Raw genomic sequence first — 18,563 nt, forward strand, 5'->3', positions numbered from 1 at the left:
CTGTTTACTTCACTTGAAAATGATCCTAATCAGGAATTTGCATCTTTTTAAAGCTTTTCTGTTAGTGATAATATCCCTATCTCTATTTCTCAAAAGGCAATTATCACATAAAATGGCTTATAATAGAGGTGTTATTGCTTTACTGGCATTCAGCATGTAAGATTTTTATTGGTATACTTGTCTTATTTTTTTTCTTACACACCTGCAATTATATTTACATTCTGACAAAATATAGTAGAGGTGGCACTTAAATCTCCAAACTTCTGTCTACATTCCAAAGCAATTTTAACGGTCTTTTCAGCTCTGCCTGTTTTCTGTAACAATTTCATTTGCAATTAAGGCACAGAAGTATCATTTGTAAAGTTTCTACAAGGAGAATATATTTTGGGTTTGGGAACTAGATGACATTGCAATAATTCCCTTTACAACTAGTGTGACAGATCTAGGATTAGCTCACGGTTAGAAAGAACCTTCCTCATGAAGCTGTTAGGACTTAGCTTCAAATGTGGGAAAAAGTTCTGATTGTGTGAGAAAAGAATCAGGACTGTCAAAGATAAGGACTTTATTACTCCCTGCTCAACATGCAGACTTTTCAGCTTCATTGCCATGCCAGCCCCTGCTGCTCTTGGATCCCCCAGGGGTAAGGAGGAGGTGCTCAGTTGGATGCTGTACATGTGGTGACTTCGTGTTATGGCCAAGAGATCTGAGCTTGAGGAATCTATCACTTTGAGAGTAAGTAGGTCCCAGGAGGTGTCACCTCATTCCTCCAGGTTACTTGCTGCCAACACAGTCCTGACAAACAGCCTGGGTAGAGAGTGAAGAGCTGCCAGAGCCTGACATACTTGGCATACATATGCTTGTGAGGGGTGCCCAGGGCTCATGGGGAGTGTTTCTTCTTCCACTAAGGGGCTCAAGAAAATTCTCAGTATGTGTCTGTTGTGGCATGCATAAATTCTTTGCACACATATTTGTAATTTTATTTTATGGAATTTTTATCTTTTTAAACATCCTTGTTTATTTTTTCATAATATGGGATTTCTCCCCTCAGGGGTGGCGACCATAGTTTTCCCACCACCGAAGCACCCACAGTCCTCCACCATAGTCCCTTGTGCTCTCCTCCCCCACTGTTTTCTACTCTCATCCTCTTCCCCTCCCTACCTTCCCCTCCTGAATGTGTCAGATCTATTGCATAGTTGTAATTTTAAAACATCATTAGTCCCTCTTTTTAGCAAATGAAGAATTTGATGTCCAGTGTGTTTAAATAAGAAGCTAAAGACGTAAGTAAATGACACATCAGGCACTGCAGACAGTTTTTTAATTTGTAGTCCAGTGTTATTACCATAAGACTGTTTTGCATTATTGCTAAAGACTTTTTAGGCAATGTTGGCCCTGTGTTTTAGTGAGGGTTTTTCCATTATTTTATTTACTTGCTGTGTACATTTTGGGAAATGAACACTCCCTTTGCTCATTTGTTGCTGCATTTTGATTCTGTTGGTCTAATGTGTTCCTACATCTTTTCCTTCCTTTAGCTTAGATAAATCTGTTTATATCTAAAGGCCTGTAGCTTTCACCAAGTTCTAGGAAATAGGGTCAAAACAACGAAATTGCCTGTTATCATAGAATGGCAGAGTTGCAGAGATAAAATGTACATTAGACACAATTTAGTATAACTACCTCACCTCCATTTTACAAATAAGAAAGCAGAGATCAGAGAGAGCATGAGTGAATTGCCACCCAAGGTCATAGGTCTCATTAGTTATAAACGCAAGACTAGAAATGGGTGTTTTTATATCTAAAATACATTGCATTCTGAAAGAAAGAGAATTCAAGGCTATTGGTAGAAGTCTAGTACTTTCTCATGTGCTTTAAAATTCTGTTTGGTAGCAATAGTACTCTGTTTTCGGTGCACAGGGTAATCAGTGCATGTATTGAAATGATAACAGAAATATAATTCCTTTGAATCCTGTGTTACAAACTGGAATGCACGTCTAAGATCAGCAAATATAGGAATATATTAAATGACGGGTGTGATCAATGGAAGGAATGGAGTCTGTGGCAAGCTAGAGAAAGCACACCCATCTATACACACGTTTCTTGAGTTCCAGTTGTTTTTCTTCTGCATCTTGAAACATTAAAAAAAAACAAACAAACTTGTAGTAAAGGACAATGGGAAAATCATACTTGAAATGCAACAACACATTTTGAAAATAACCTCCTAGGAATCAATCACTAGTTGTTCTTGAATGTATTGCCACACGTCCATGCTTAGGCACACAGAAATGCATAGGCTATTTTTGTGTTTTTCTGTCCCCTAGTTGGTGAAGTGAAAATTAAATTGGGGACTTGAGGTCTTAACTTGCCATATTTTAACAATTATCATTAGTAGCATGTTTCAGAAAACCCTCTATCATGGCCAGAGGAGTATTATGGTACTTGTAAAGGATTCCAATACTAAAATTATGTGTGAGGGATATTGCATTGGGATCTGGGTTATTCATTCTTCATACGAAATCATAATTTTTATCCATTGATATCTTAAATATCCCCTTGATCCCTATTTTGGAGTTTATGGAGAGTGCTGAAATCGATACAAAATAGGTAACTAAAATCTTGAGGTGGAGAGAAATATCTTCCCTCTGATAGAGATGTTATAAGAAATAGCAATTAAAAAAACTGTGGTTCTCTATGCCTTTTGCTAGTTTTGGTTTTGTTTTCACCAGTATTTATGTTCTTTTTTCATACTTTATGATGCTATAGTTAGTCTTATTCTAAGATTTTTTTTTAACCCTAGGAATTTTATCCTGGTAGGAAATCTCTCTCTGACACCTGCTTTGCACTTGGTTGGCATCCTTAGCAGATATATCACTTCTCTCTTTCCATCTCAGATGCTAAGTCTTACTGCTCTGTCTGCAGAGCTTTCTCTTCTTAAGTATCTTAAAATTTATTCCGATTTGGGGACTCACAAACTTTTTTTTCTGTAAAGATTTTGGGCATTGTGGGCTATGTTGTTTCTATCACAATTACTCATCTCTGCTTTTGTAGCATAAAATCAGCTATAAGCAATAGGTAAGCATGTGGGTCTGGCTGTGTTCCAGAAAAATTTATTTGCAGAAACAGGTAAAGGGCTGAATTTGGCCCTGGTTTTGTTTCAGTTGGTTTCACAATAAGGTTGAGCACGATGACACCTTATTGTATAGGAAAAAGCTCCAATTTGTATTTTTTTTTATATATTCTGATGTCTAGTTTTGTTGGTTTATAATGTACATGACATGTTAGTAAAATGGAATGTAAATGCAATTTACAGATAAACAGCTACACATATGTTGGGATACTTGCTTAAAATCTGGATTTGGAGACTCCTACTCTAACTTTTCAGTCTTCACAGGATTGATCATGTGCTTGTATACAAGAAAGGTATTCATTAAGTACAGAGGGTAGTGAATATGAAGTGTGAAATAAGAAAATGATCCTAGAGAATATTAGGATCTTATGAATTCTCTAATATTCTAACATTTTTATTGAAACCGTCTCAGCTTCTCAACACAGTCCAATTTTCCCTGTAATAATAATAATCACTTTACCTCCGGCATCCTCAAGAATATTCTGAATTATTACTTTCTGAATGTTTTCAGTAACTTCTGATTCCATATAAGATATTCTCTAATTTTGGTGGTTCAGAGCATGTATTTTATAGGTTTTGTTAGCCCCATAATATCTTTCAGAATGTTTGATACACAGAGTGGCATATTTATAACTAAATTAAATGTAAACGAAACAGTTGATTGAAGACACTATCTCCTTAGAAACCATGGCAGAGACCTTGGCCCACTGTGTAAACCAATACTTTTAAAGATGTGGAAGTTGTACAGTTTTTGCATATATTTCATGATTATTTCTTTTACCCTCTGCTTCCATCCTCTCCCAAGCTGGGCAATGCTAATTTGAACTTCAGCGTGAATTACAATTATTTTATTTTGATTACTTTTGTTAATTTACCAGGCTATCTGATAAAATTTCAGTACATTGGGGTTATGGTAAATCCATGGTCAAAATGTCCAGCTCAGGTAGCCATTATAAGAATAGCAAAACCTTTTTAATAGTATGATATTACAGTGGTTTATTTTTGGCCTATTTTTATCCTTACAATAGTCATACGCTAAATTCTTTTTTCTTGCTGCTAAATATTGTGCATGCATTTAAAGAAAAAGTTATGGATATAAAATAGAGTTTTGTGTTTTTAGTGGGGCCTTGTTAGAATTTAGATTAAATTGGAAACACAAAGAATATCACACCAGCATTCTCTCTTGATGAGCTTTCTTAATGTCCACCTTCCATTTTGTGGCAGTGTGGCCTTGTGTCCACATACCCACTTTTAGGATTACCCTGAATTTCTCTTGGAATGTTTGAAACTAGAGTAGACTCTTGGTGCCTTTAGCAGTGCAGGCAACATGTCAACATTATCAGTCATTTGTTTATTAATCACTGGATGGAAAAGTTACTCACTTCCTAGCAATTAACTGTAATCTTTCAGATAGCCAAATTGTTAACATAAATTTCCTCTTCCTTAGAGGAGAAATTCTTTTAAAATGTCAAAGAAAAATAATTTCAGATATTAAAAAACTTATTCATGGCATGCCTGAACTTGTCGATACTAGAGTTTCCATCTGTATTTGCTTATTTCTCTTTTTGCTTTCTTTTCATGTTTACTAATGGCTCTCCATTTCTGTTTGTAAAAAAACAAACCAGACATTTAAAGTTGAGGAGGCATCTTGTGTAGTTAGAAAAACAAGAAGAGGATAAATCGTTACTTAGTGTTTGATTTGTGCCAAATGCTTATTCTAGACAGTTCTACTGTGTGAAAAGATTCCTTTATTTGGAGGCTAAACATGTTTATTATTTATTTATTTGTTTATTTAATTTTCAGTTGACTACTGGGCAGATTAGGTTAATAAAAACGTACTATTTGGGTAAACAAATGCCAAATTACTACTACCTTGTGTAAAGTAAGGGAGTCATCAGTATGAATATATCGTAAAAAATAGCAAGTCATCAGTGTGCTAGTGCTTTGCAAAAATTGATGGCAAAATGCCCGTCATTGTTTGTAGATGTCCGTCGATCCTTTGTATAGTGTTTGATCAGTCATCATGCATTTACATTTGTGGTAGATATGTCAGTCTATCTTTGTTTAAATAGATTGACTTCACTACATTAAGCTGAAATGTGGAGATATGTGCATAGAAATCACTCAATATTTATACTGGTTAGATCAGGTGACTGGATTGAGGCTCTGGGTTTGTTATGTTAGAGCATATGGACAAGTTGTGAGGCTAGAAAAGATGTATGGTGTTTTCAATTTCCTTCTAATTATAGAATCTTATCTACATCAATAAAAGTTTATATTTAACTTTGTAAGAATTGTATATGGTGAGCAAGATAATTGTATGCACCCATGCATCTGCAAAACATAAATTAAATTTTGATAAGAAGTAAATTGATTCTTGGTAAAGTTCTGAATGTTAATGGGATAAAAATTCCCATCTGACTCTAACCATTTTCTATTCTTGCAGTATCTTTTTCAGTGATATAAGACTGACTTTTTTTTTTTGGCACCCACATATAGCAAATAACTGTGAAACATTTCAAACCTCAAAGTGACACTAAAACTGTGAAGTATGAAATGGAAGTGCCAGAGCGTGTGAGACACATTGCATAGCACTGCTCAGTAATTCAGTGTGTGCATGCAGGAGAAATGACAACACCACTGCAAGATGCGACATGATTAATGATACAAAAATTAATAAATAAAAACAATCTTCATTTGCAAACACTCCCTAATGCCTTAAAGTTACCATCTTCTATGTTTGGCAGTCTTACCCTAGTAATTACACTCTTCTTACCCCTTGAATTGCTTTTGTGAGGAATAAAATTATAAATTCATATCACCCTTGCTTTGTCAAGGTCACTAAATGGTTATGATAAATGGCTATGTTATTTCAGGCTTTTCCTTGAATGCTTGTATTTTATACCCTGCCCCAAGTAAGTGAATGTAATTAGCTTTTGTCATTATATTGGGTGGCTTATCTCTATCTGTCCCCGATCTCTGATTAGTGTTCCCTTCTGAGGTTTCTTCTGACTGTATTCCACTTAGGGTTGAATGAGTTCTTTGCATTCTTAAAATCTAATTTAGGGCCTATCTTAGACTCCTTATGTATTTATATACTTCTCAGACCCACTTCATGTGTTTGTATGTCTTCTGATAAACATTTTTTTAGAGGCATTTGGGATTATTATCAAATCTCCTATATTCCCTAAATTACACACAAAGGGAAAGAAAAATGAATTTCCCTCCTTGATGTCCTTAGTGGATATAGAAGTTCTACTACTACAGAAGAAAGCAAGTGCTGATGAATTTGTTTTGTCTCAGTGAAAATTAAAAGAGGCAATACAAATATTAATGTCAGTGGCAATAATTTCCTGTTTCTTGAATGCTTATAAACTGTGCTTTAGATCCATTTAGCACATCATAGTCTAATCTACTGTGCTCAGGAATATCATTCACCAGTTGTATTTATTTGTTTATTATTTAATTAATATTGGGGTACCCTATCGGTATTACCACAGTAGTGTACCCATCACCAACTCACCCATATTCCACCACCATAGACCATTGTACCTCCTTCCCTCTTTGTTCTTTCTCATCCCCTACCCCTCCCCTACTGGTGTTTCAGTTCTGTAGTCAACTATTAAGTGTTCGTTTTTCAGCATGTCTTTATTATTTTAGTTACTTTATACCATCGGTATTCTTCTTTCTCCTTCTGACTTATTTCACTTAACATTATCCTTTCAAGCTCTATCACGTTGCTGCAAATGGCATGAGTTTATTATTTTTCATTGTTGAGTAGTATTCCATTACGTATCTATACCGCATCTTCTCGAGCCATTCATCTGTTCTGGGCACTGATGTTGTTTGCGTAGTTTAGCTATAGTAAATTGTGCAGCAATAAACATGGGACTGCGTTTCCTTTTGAATTAAGAGTTTTTTGAAATTTTTGGATAGATGCCTAGAAGTAGAATGACTGGGTTGAATGGCAGATGTATATTTAATGTTTTGAGACTCTTCCATACTGTTTTTCATTAAGGCTGGGCCAGTTTTCATTTCCTGCAGCAGTGGAAGAGGGTTCCCTTTTCTCTACATCCTTGCCAGCACTTGTTTCCTGTCTTTTCAAGATGAGCTCTTCTCAAAGTTGTGAGATTGCATCTCATTGTGGCCTTGACTTGCATTTCTCTAATAATAAGTGAGTGTCACTCACCAGTTCTGAAAAAGAGGAACTAAAGCTCAGAGAGGCTAAGCAACTTCCTCTAGACCAGTGTTGGACCCAAATGCCTACATGGGTCACCTTTAGCATGTCACATCTCTGGTACAGTACATTTCCTGAAGGAATGATTATTTACTGGGGTGTATTAAAAACAAACCCCCCTTGCTCTGAGAAATATTGCAATTAAGTGGTTAGTGGAGAGGAGTTAGTAGGCGCTAAAGGAAGATTATTGCTGAGGTATTCAACTGAAGCCATACATCAGAAAATGGTCTTCCTCAGTGACGACGGAGTGTAGGGAGCAACAGGGAGGGGTAGTAGCTTTACAGAGTTGTATTTAAGGAGCTGCTACAAAACCAATGAGTTTCAAGCATTAGGAGTTGTACAGAGGATGTGGACTTAAAAAAAAAAAAGCTTAGTATGGAAAGCAGCTTTGAGAGGCCAGATTAATTTCTGGGCTAAAAAGACGCATATATGTGTAAGTCATTTTTTTTTTCAGTCACATGGGTTATCAGTGAAGGAATATGTCAATCCTGCTTATGTTAAGATGATCTATGTGTCTATGTATGTATGTATGTATGTATGTATCTATCTGTCTGTCTATCTATGAATGATCCATCCATCCATCCATCCATCCATCCATCCTTTATCTATCCTGACAAGAGACAGGAGGTTTCTAGTTCAAAGATAGACTTCAAGTACTTGGAGACCATCTTACCTCAGTTTCCCCATCCCTTACTTCCTCTGGGGGCAACAATGAGGGCAGATGCACCCACATGTGCAGTAGACTTAGTACCATAGAAGAGGAATTCTGGAATTCTGAATCTTAAGGGCTTACTTAGGATAATCGGTACTTTTGTCCTTCGTCCTCCACAGAGAGTTGAAGGAGGGAAAAGGAGGTCAGAAAGAGGGGAAGGGAGGATGAGGGCCAGGAGGAGGGAGAAAACCAGTGCTTTCTAAATGCAAGCAAATCCATTCAGGGTAGAGGTGGTGAAATGAAAGTTCCCATGTTTTGGGGAATATAAATAAGTGACTCCAGGGAGGTGTCTCTAAATCTCTCCTTAACTTCCATGACTTATTTGCCATTCATGTATTCTCTAACCTGGTGCCAGAATTCCTTGCTCAGAAAGCTCTGATAGTGCAGAAATGTGAAAATATTTGTGGGGAATTTTCTCCTGACATCTCTTTTAATTTCCCTTAAGGGAGAGATCAAGATTGTCTGACTAGGCGTATGCACCAGTATTTTTCCATCAGGTGGACCAGAGCCCAGTAAGCCCAAGCAAAGGCTCAGATTTGCTAGAATCACTGAACTGTAGCCACATATTTTTTTTCCCCCCCCCTTTGGTTGTTGTTGGAGAGGATCGTCCAAGAAGATTAATATAAACACTTTTCTTGTGGGCCATTTTGTTAAGCCTCTGGCTATGGTATTTACTTGCTAGAGATTCAGCTATTTCTCTAGGGAATAACTGGTATTTTCCTTTGGGGAGAAGTTTGGATGTTACCTAATTTGCCAAAAGCTTAATGAGTGCTGTTGTATTTTATGACTGGATAAGAGGGACATGACTACTAGATAGAGAAGTTTTAGGCACAGGAATATTTATTTGGCATAATATGACTTGTGTTTTATTATCACCTTGTTGTGCTGCTACTAAAAGTTTATGTACTTAATATGATATACTTGGCAGCACTTTATTTTATGGAGCTTATTAACCTCTACTTTATAACATTATATAACTGCTTTATCTCTATTATAGATTGTATCAATGTTATATTTTTATTGTCATCATACAACATTAGCATAACTTATTTTACTTACTACCTAACAGATATTCTGCTAACTAATTTGCATGTATCATTCACCCAACCCTTATGGCCACCTGCTATTATCATATACATTTTCATAGTGAAGAAGTTGAACTCAGAGACTTGATATAATTTGCTGAGGGTCATACTGATAATATGTTGTAAACTTCAAATTATATCCATGCAAGCCTGTCTGCCCTCTTCACAGCTTCTCTGGATGATCGCTCATAGTCTGTCCAATTGGAGCATGAGGTTCAGGCTGTGGAATAGCATAGCAGTTAGCCTAATAATTTATGCCTGATAGACACTGAATTGGTTGCAGTTTAGTAAATTGTTCTGGCTTATTGAGGTTGTGTAATCTTTGTCTTCTTTTTCATTATTATTACATAATAATTTTAGATTTCTGAAAATTGTTATCTATTTTATTACATTTTGTACTTTTTTATGCTTTGAGGTCTTACAAAGGAATTTAGGTATTACTGACAAAATGTGGATTAATTCTAGTACTCTTCTGCTGACATCATAGAGAATGTTGTATTCTTTTGCATTTAATTAAGCCATACTTTTGGTTCCTGGTTGAGTTTTGTTTGTTGATTCAGAGTTTATTGAGTGCCTAGTATGCTGGGTTAGGCAATGTGGTATTGTTTAATAAATAAATGAATTTCTCTTTAACTGTATAATTGATGGAATATAAACCTTGGGGAAATTGTGATGAATTTCTCCTTTTACTTACTTATTAACCTCCTGGGTTGTTGGCAGAAGGCTCAAGGAGGTTGTTGGCACAAGGCTCAAGGAGGTAGTCACTAACAATTACATTAGTTAAATGATACCATATTTAGTATAATCATACCTACATGAAGATGGAAAAGAAAACTGCATAGTGAAATTTAAAGTATTCAGACTATGTAGCACAAATATCTTTCCCCCTTTCTGACATGGAATCTGAAATTCATTATTTCTGTACCTAGTGAAAACATTAATAAATTATTTAATTTATTCAATTAATATTTATTGGGCAACTAATTTTTAATGCTGTGTGTTAGAAAGGGAATAAAATGCCAGACCAGAGAAGAATTCATTCATTCAAAAATTATTTACTGGCAATGTATATGCCAGTCACTTTTCTGTCACTGAGGATATAGTTGTGAAAATGGCGCTTACCTTCTGCTGGGGGAGGACAGGCAAGAAGCAAGCCAGCAGATAAAGAGGATAGTCAAAAAATGTGATCATAAATTAAGGAAATAAGAAGGATGTAGTGGACTGGTGGAACCTACTTTAGATGCCGATGTCATGAAGGTGTCTCTCAGGACCTTGTATTAGATCTGAGGTCTGAAGGAAAGGTGGATCAGTAGTCTGCAGGTGAAATGGTTCTCAGTGCAATCTGGGTAGGGAGTGGACTCGAGTGAATGGGAATGAACTGTAAGCCATCTGTGTAGACAAGCAGTTTAAACATTTTGCCATAAACCAGAGAAAGTGAGACGTTTTTGATGTGTGTTGTATTAGCTATGATGATGATCACACTAAGAGGTTATCAAAATGAAGACCTTTTATTTGACTTGGTCAGTTCTTTCACCATCACCCACTTTATCATCACCAGTACTATTTATATCAAATCTTTGCCACTCTCCTGGAGACCCTTGGCAAGTTTCAATCTTATTCTCTCCGCTAATGACTTTCTTCCTACTGCAAGGATAAAATAAAGGTCTTTTTGGTGAATTCATTGGTTATTTATCAGTAGTCCCCTATAAACCTTACTTGCCTTCTTTTAAGAAGAATATGGCTCTTTTCTCTAGCTTATGGTTAAATTCTATTTTATCCCTTCCCTTTTCTGCCAGGAATCTTCCTCACCTGGTATGTATTATTCACTGTCTTCTGTCTCCACCTTCCCCTTTCCTATATTATATAAGCAAATTAGTTTCTCCCATCCTTAAACTATACTTTCTCAAATTTATGTCTCTGTGGTGATCATTTAATTTCTCTTCCCTTGAAGCCACACTTCTTGAAAGCATAATTTACTTTTAATATCTCCAAATTTTATTTCTTCAAACTAGTGAAGTTTTACTTCCATTTCCATAGTCCCATTAAGTTGTCTGCTGATAACCACCCAGTGACAAAGGTAAAGGATATGTTTCATTCCTTGTGTTACATTTAATGAGATAATGGAAATAAATTTTCATAACACTGCAATTGGAAATATTTAGTTATTTGTGTATCATTTATTTAACTTTAACTTTGTGTATCATTTATTCACCAGAATATTGCCTTCATAATCCCTGGGTTACTTCTTGTATCCCTGGTACCTAGTTGACCATCTGTCATGTTATAGGCATTTGGTAAATATTTATTGAATGAATGATCAATAAGTGGATGGTGGATAAGAACACAATTCCTGTCCTCAGGAGACCACTAAAGAGTTCACAATCTAGAGAGAAACTGGCATTCTGTATAACACACATGTGCTGGAAATTCCAACAGTAGAAAATCATGTGACATCCACCCAGCCCACACACTAGAATGTGAAATGTCAGTTGTTGCAATCTGTCATTCTTGACTAATGAATCTGTCTATGAATTTGAAACACTAAGTTTTAAATTTTATTATAATAACCTCATATGAAATTGAATACTGTTTAAATAGTGGGTCTTCAAAAAAGATAAAGGTGAGAAAAGTATTTTAAAATCACTCAATATATGAATTCTAATATATCATTTTTTGAATGAAAAGGATTTGAATTTAACCTATGCAAAGCACTTCCATAGTGTCATGAAGGTTCTGTGTAGAAGAGACCGTAGTGCTCTTTTAACTCAACTATTTTGTGAAATAAGATACCATTTATAATATTTTCTAGAAAGTTCTTATCCATACTCACATTTATGGTATACAGTTTCTAAATTATTAAGGTAAAATTCTAGAAAATTAGTCCATTGACAGGTCCAGTTTAACTGTTTAAATTTGACTGCTTTTAGTCAACTGAGTAATGGCTCCTTTTTTTGGAGGGGAGGAGAAGAGAAATGGGGATTCTTTATGAAGATTGTGGGAAATGGGAATCAATTGAAGGGAGAATGTTTATAGTATTTATTGTATCTGAGAAAAATTTGAAAGAAATTAATCCATGTCACCAGCAAACAATGTGATATTAAAAATCCTATGTTACAATAAGAGGTATTAAATATTTTATTTATTGAGTCACATAATAACTGTTTGATGAATGCATTGGGCATTATAATGAAGTGTACTGAGCATTCAAGGGGGATAAGTCCCAGTTCATATCATCACAGAGATTACAGGAGGAGATGGGACAAGTAAATGAGTATTGCAAATTGTTTTAATGTTAAGATAGATGACAAATGGCATCTAGTGAGATGAGTCTTGAAAAGTGAATGCCCAGCAGAGTGGGGAAATGCATTACAGGCTTTCCTGCATTCAAGAGTTTTTATAGAGCACTTGAAGAATCTAAAATGGCAAAAAAAACCCCAAAGAACAAATCTAAAGAGGTATCTTACAGCAGAGTCAGATTCTGTCTCTGGCAGTATGTACGTGTATCTGGTGGTCTTGAGCTTTCGTTTTTATTGGGCCTTGCAGGATCAAGGCACCAGATAGTACCAATGCATAGTGGTATCGGTAATACCAGTGCAAGGAGGGAAGTCATACCAGATACTCCTCCAAATATGAGGCCCCTTTAAAAAGGTGATGCCTTCAATAGAGACCAAAGCAATAAAATAAAAAAAGCATTGCTTTGTTATAAGGAAATGACAAAGAAACTTGACTCTGAGAGAAGAAAAGAAGAGAAGTTTCCTCTTATAATTCATAACCACCTGGGATTGAATCAGATATTACCATATCTCAAAAAACTCTAAAGTGAAAAATTCGTTTAATGTTATTATGAGTTGAAAGTTCTCTCAGCTGCCTGAAGGAAAGACGAATTATTTCTTGAAGAATTGGTCTTAATCCCAAGTTGAGACTAATTCCCATTTCTATGATATATGAGTTGATAAATTAAAAAGAATTCAACCAAACACATGAATGAAGGCACTTGGTGTCTTCATGTGAGTGCCATATGTAGTCCTCTAGCTCCCTCAAACTGAAGAGTTCAAGCCTAGAACTCTTACTGCGAGAGAAAGGATGTTAAGAAAGCTAGTGACTATGGGTGCTGTGTTGGTGGGTGTGGCATAGTGACATACATCTGAGAAGGTGTTAACCTATTTCCCTAAATCACAAAAGTATTGTAAACCAGTGTTTACACTGGTTCTGCAAACCAGAAGTAATGTAAATCAGTGTAAACCTGAATTAAAACAAAAACCAAACCAAAAACCAACAGCAAACAAAAGGAGATATGTCGAAGTGGTACAGGATCTGACTAGCCCAGTTTGGCATTATGAGCATTAAAAAGAAATGTGATGGAAGTAGATGACACACTGAGTAAAAGAAAGGTCTTTGTGTCACCACTCACTGGCTACTTATCAATAGTGACCTAAAACCTACTGACCTTCTTTTCTCTAGTTCACGTCCCCACCACCAAAGCACCCATAGTCCACCTCCATATTCCCTTGTGTTCCTCCCCCACTTTATTCTCACCCATTCCCTTTCTCCCCCTCTGGATTCCTCAGCACTATACTCAGCTTCCAGGGGTGAGTTTTGAAGGTATGCTTTACCTGATTCTTTGTTTTGTTCTCTCTATATTTCACACCTGGTATTTGTCTTTTTTCTTCTTACTTCAGTTAGCATAATCCCTCTCCATCCATGATGGCACAAATAGCATATCTTCTTTGATCACTGAGCAGTATTTCATTGTGCATATATACTGTATTTTCTAGATGCACTCATCTGTTTTTGGGCACTTTGTTCTATAGCTTGGCTATTGTAAATTGTGCTGTAATGATCACGGGAGTCTAAGTTTCCCTTTGTATTAGTGTTTTTGTATTCATTGGATAGATAGCTAGGGGTGGGGTTTCTTCTGCATAGTGAGAGAAGTTCTTACTAATTTTAAGACAATCTACTGAATGGGAGAAAATATTTTCAAACCGTACATCTGACAAGAGGCTGATATCAAAGATCTACAAGGAACCCATACAACTCAATAAAAAGGAAACAGGAGGACGATTTTAAAAAAATGGACAGAAGAGCTAGGTGGACATTTCTCCAAAGAAGACAGGCAGATGGCCAAAAGGCACATGAAAAATTGTTTATCATCACTTAACATAGGGGAGATGCAAATCAAAACCTATGAAATGCCACCTCGCTCCTGTAAGGCCCACATGAAAAAGACCAGAAAAAATAAATTCTAGTGATTGGTGAGAATGTAGACTGGTTCAGTCCCTATGAAAAATACTCTGAAAGTTTCTTGAAAGATTAAAAATGGATTTGCCATACAAACTTCTAGTCTTAATACTATGGTTAACTTCCATCATTTTTCTTTCTTGAAAACTTTACTTCCTTTAACATCATTATCAAATTCAATTTCTAGATTTTTGTTTTGCACATCTGATGAGCTTTCCTTTCTATCCTTGTTTTCTTTCATTTTCTGTGGTGATTTCACTGTTAGTCATACTGCCCATTCAGAATAGAAATCTTGTTAATTAGTCATCATATTCTACAATTTACCTCTATTGTAGTTAGCATAGTAATGGTCACTAAGTGGAGATTCCCTAAATAAATATAATAAGCAAACATGCATATTGAGTATTATAGTGATTAAGAATGCAGACTCTATGGCTTAGAAAATTGGCTCTGCCTACTCCTACTTATAGATCCTTGGGAAAGTGGATCATTGTTTCTCTGCTTCAATTTATTCTGTTAAATGGGGATAATAGTGCCTAATTTGCTGGGTGGTTATGAAAATAAAATATGATCATCCATATATATAGCAATTAGTACACCTAGCATATGGCAAATATTTTTTAAATGTTTCCATTGTTAAAACTCAAACTTACAAATTCTTTCTCTACTTCTTCACTCTCATGTACTATTTTTCTACCCAACACAGTGTGTCTTTGATTCCTGTAGTTGCCTTCCACAGTAAGCAAGCAAAAATTCCCGTCTTCCCCTGAGCTGGCCCCTTGACTCCATGAGTTTCTGATGGATACTAGAGCAGAGTGATGAAGAGTGTACATAAATTCAAAGGGATGTAGATTTGAGCCCTGACTCTGCATCTTCCAAAACTGCTGTTTGATGTGTAGAAAGGGATACTAGTAACCCCCCACAAAAAAACCCAAAAAAACTGTTCTGAGCTTTAAGTGAGGTAGTTTGTGGGAATGCTAACCAACATATCTGGTATTTTATAAATAATAAATATTAACATCTTCCATTTCTCCAATTTTCATAGTCTGTGTCATGTAACTGAATTCTGAATTACATAATGCTGTCACCTGAGCTATTTGTGAGCATTGAGAAACCAAATAATTTGTAAATTTTTCTAAAAATGTTTCATATGTCCTCTGGAACTTTAAGATGCTTAATATCTTTAATATATTTGAGCTAGTACTAGAAGATGCTTAATTGATAAATAACTACATATTTTGTTATGTTTTAAACTCAATGTTAGTTGTACAAAATAGAAAGTAATAGGCACTTAAAACAATTATGTAAATTCCTCTTTAGACTCTACCAACTTGATTTTTTTTTTTTTAATTTAAGTACAACCTTGCTGGTTCTGGACTTCAGTCTTAACTTGCTAGCAAATGGATGAGATTTCTGGAGCACTCAGTGTCCCTACTTACATTAAATAATGGTTGCTAAATTATTTTAAAATAGCAGGTTCTCATATGCACAGTAACCATCATGACAATAATGCTGATAGTAATGCTGATATGTATAACGGAGGCTGTTTGTATTCATTGGTATGTGCTGTGCTGTTGCAGACATTTCTCTGGGAGCTATCTCTTTTCTGATATATGCAGTTCATTTACTCTTTACTTTGAGTCCTAAATTTTAGTAATTGCAAAACATCTAAGGAGCATGAGGTGATAAAAACCACTCAAATGTGTTTTTAGAGTATCTTTGTGTTAGTAATTTTTTGGAAAAATATTGTACCTCTTGTTATTAAAAAATCTGTGATTTGCAATTTAATTTGAAAAATACACTTAGAACTTGAAAACTTATGGTATACAATTAGAGGGTTTTTTTTTTTAATTCCAGAACAAGTTAAACTGGGTGAAATACTAACTGATATTGAAGCAGTGAGTAAAAAAATGGAGAAAGGAAAGCAACACCATCTTTTGAAACCCAGGTAATGTGTAAGTAGTTAACCTGTAGAAAATATATACTTCTATTTTGCCCATATTTCCTGACCAATTTTTAATGGTTTCTCAAGCCTATTAACACTCCATGCATGAGGCTAATTTATCCTTCTGTTTGAGTCCCTCAAAGTATATCAATTATCAAAATTTTAGTTTTCAGTTCAATTAACTTTTGAACTGAAGGATGTCTGAGTAGTTAAGCAAACCATCTGGGTTTTACAGTGCATAAGCTCAAATCCAATTTGTGGCTTTCTTGAGAAAAATGCCATATTTTATGATAATATTATATAAGTTTGGAATTTTAACAACTCATCTGCAGCAATTATGGAGCAGAGTTAAGTTGTAATTTTTCTTTTTTAATTCAATAATTTAAACTTTAATCTTTTGCTAGCAGAAGGTGAGGCTGATCCTACAGAGCCTAGTTTAAAGGCAGGAATTTGAGCTTTGCGTATGCTTTCCAAAGATGTTGTGAGATGGGTCAGTTACTTTCCTGAATTATTGCAATTTTTAGCATCATCATCTTCTAGATGTCTTTACAATTGTGTGTAAGATTATTGGCCTCAAAGCTACAGATAGAACCTTTAAAGGCCCTTCAGCACATTGTATAGCAACATTTATACTTGCAGATTGTAAATACTGCTCTGTTAAGATGTATTTTTCAGTGGCCTCTTTTACATTAACTCATTATATAACATGATCAGACATTTGAGGTAATCCACAGTTAAAAATAATAGTAATTGAGAAAGTCTTGCCATAGATATAAAGAATGTTATAAAGAAAGTCATAAGTCTTTCAACATTTTTTTCTTGTGATCTGAGCTTAACAGGACAAGATTCATTCTCAGAAGTAGCCAGTTTCTTGGCTTAAATGTAATATGATACTCAAATTTGGAAGAATGGAATATGTTTACAGCTTCAATGCTGAGGTTTTTTTTTTTTTTTCATTATAAGTGAAGATATTAATTCCATTGGAAAAGGAATGATTGTACTGGGAATTTACCAGTTTAAACATTTCCTTTCTGCTTTTACTTAATTTAACCCAAGACCCAGGTTGGTCTAGCAGAATGATCAATTTTGAGAGAGTAGTTGATAAATAAATTTAGCCAAGTAGATTAGAATTTCCAGTAAGTTTTTAATGACTGGAAAAGATAACTGAACTCATTTGAAAACTTAACCATTTTCAGTATGTTTAGATGGAGCCCATAATTCAAGGAAGAATAATAATGACTTAGGTACAAAGTGGAGCATTCATTAAAAATAACTCTGATCAGGCATAATATTTTTCAGTTTGCCTTTCTTAGTAGAGTTGAATATTTCCCAAAGAATTGTTTTTTCTGCGTCTGGTGGAAGATAAAGTTCTCTTGACACTCTAACTTCCCATTTTTAATGAAAACATGTCCTGCTTAATGAGGAATATCAACACCCTTTGAAATTAAGAGCAAGTGCATGCACTTGCAGTGACAGCCCAGGGCACATAAAGACTGAACTTCAATCCACCTGGGTGGCCTTGTCTTTATTTATAGCTAGCTCGTGGCAGTGACTTGTTTCCTACCTTAGCAGTTAGCTTCATTTCATTAGTGTTAAAAGTGTGATGGGATGTGGAGGGTAAGACAAATACGTGTTTAGGGACATGGTGACTCAGGGTTTTAGAAAACTGGTGCCTAACTGGACAAATAAAACGCTATTAGACTAAAACTTTATTTGAAATCTATTCCATCATAAAGATAAGGACATTTAGCAAGGAGAATATAAGCAACAGAAAGGAAAATGGCATCAATCAAAAATCAAGTAAGGGCTTACTAACAATGCAGCTACAAACTCCAGGATGAATTGGCGTTAAGTTGCTTAACTCTTTGGGAGACTCTTGGGTGGATTCTGTTCAAGACAAACAGACACCTATGAGAGGAGTTCTATATAGAGAGAACCATTCACAATTCCCTTGAAGATGCCTTGGAGTATACTAATTTTTAGAGTGACACATAGTATTTTCAGATCATCAATATTGGCCCAATAAAATAAATAACCTTGGATGAAGCATAAAGAAATATGATAAAATCTTTTAAATGTATGGTTTCTTCTTTCCCCCCAATTTCTCTGTTTGGCTTGCAGAGGGAAAACAAAATCGAATACTTCTGCATTTTCAAATTTAAATGTAAGGAAGTGAAGTTCTTCATTGTACCCTTGAGTCCTAACTTCAAAGATTAATTATCATT

General features: G+C 35.3%; 1 protein-coding gene across 1 annotated transcript in view; it reads left to right on the top strand.

Moving 5' to 3' along the window:
• IQCM (IQ motif containing M) overlaps positions 1 to 18,563 on the top strand; it is a gene marked incomplete at both ends in the record, with an annotated part of 218,706 nt that overhangs the window by 14,388 nt on the left and 185,755 nt on the right. Inside the window, one exon of the mRNA XM_084245594.1 lies at positions 16,251 to 16,341. Coding sequence (XP_084101720.1) covers positions 16,251 to 16,341 — 91 coding nt within the window. The remainder of the gene's footprint in view (positions 1 to 16,250; positions 16,342 to 18,563) is intronic.

This window comes from Talpa europaea, assembly GCF_964194135.1.
Source record: "Talpa europaea genome assembly, chromosome: 10".
Lineage (NCBI taxonomy): Eukaryota > Metazoa > Chordata > Mammalia > Eulipotyphla > Talpidae > Talpa > Talpa europaea.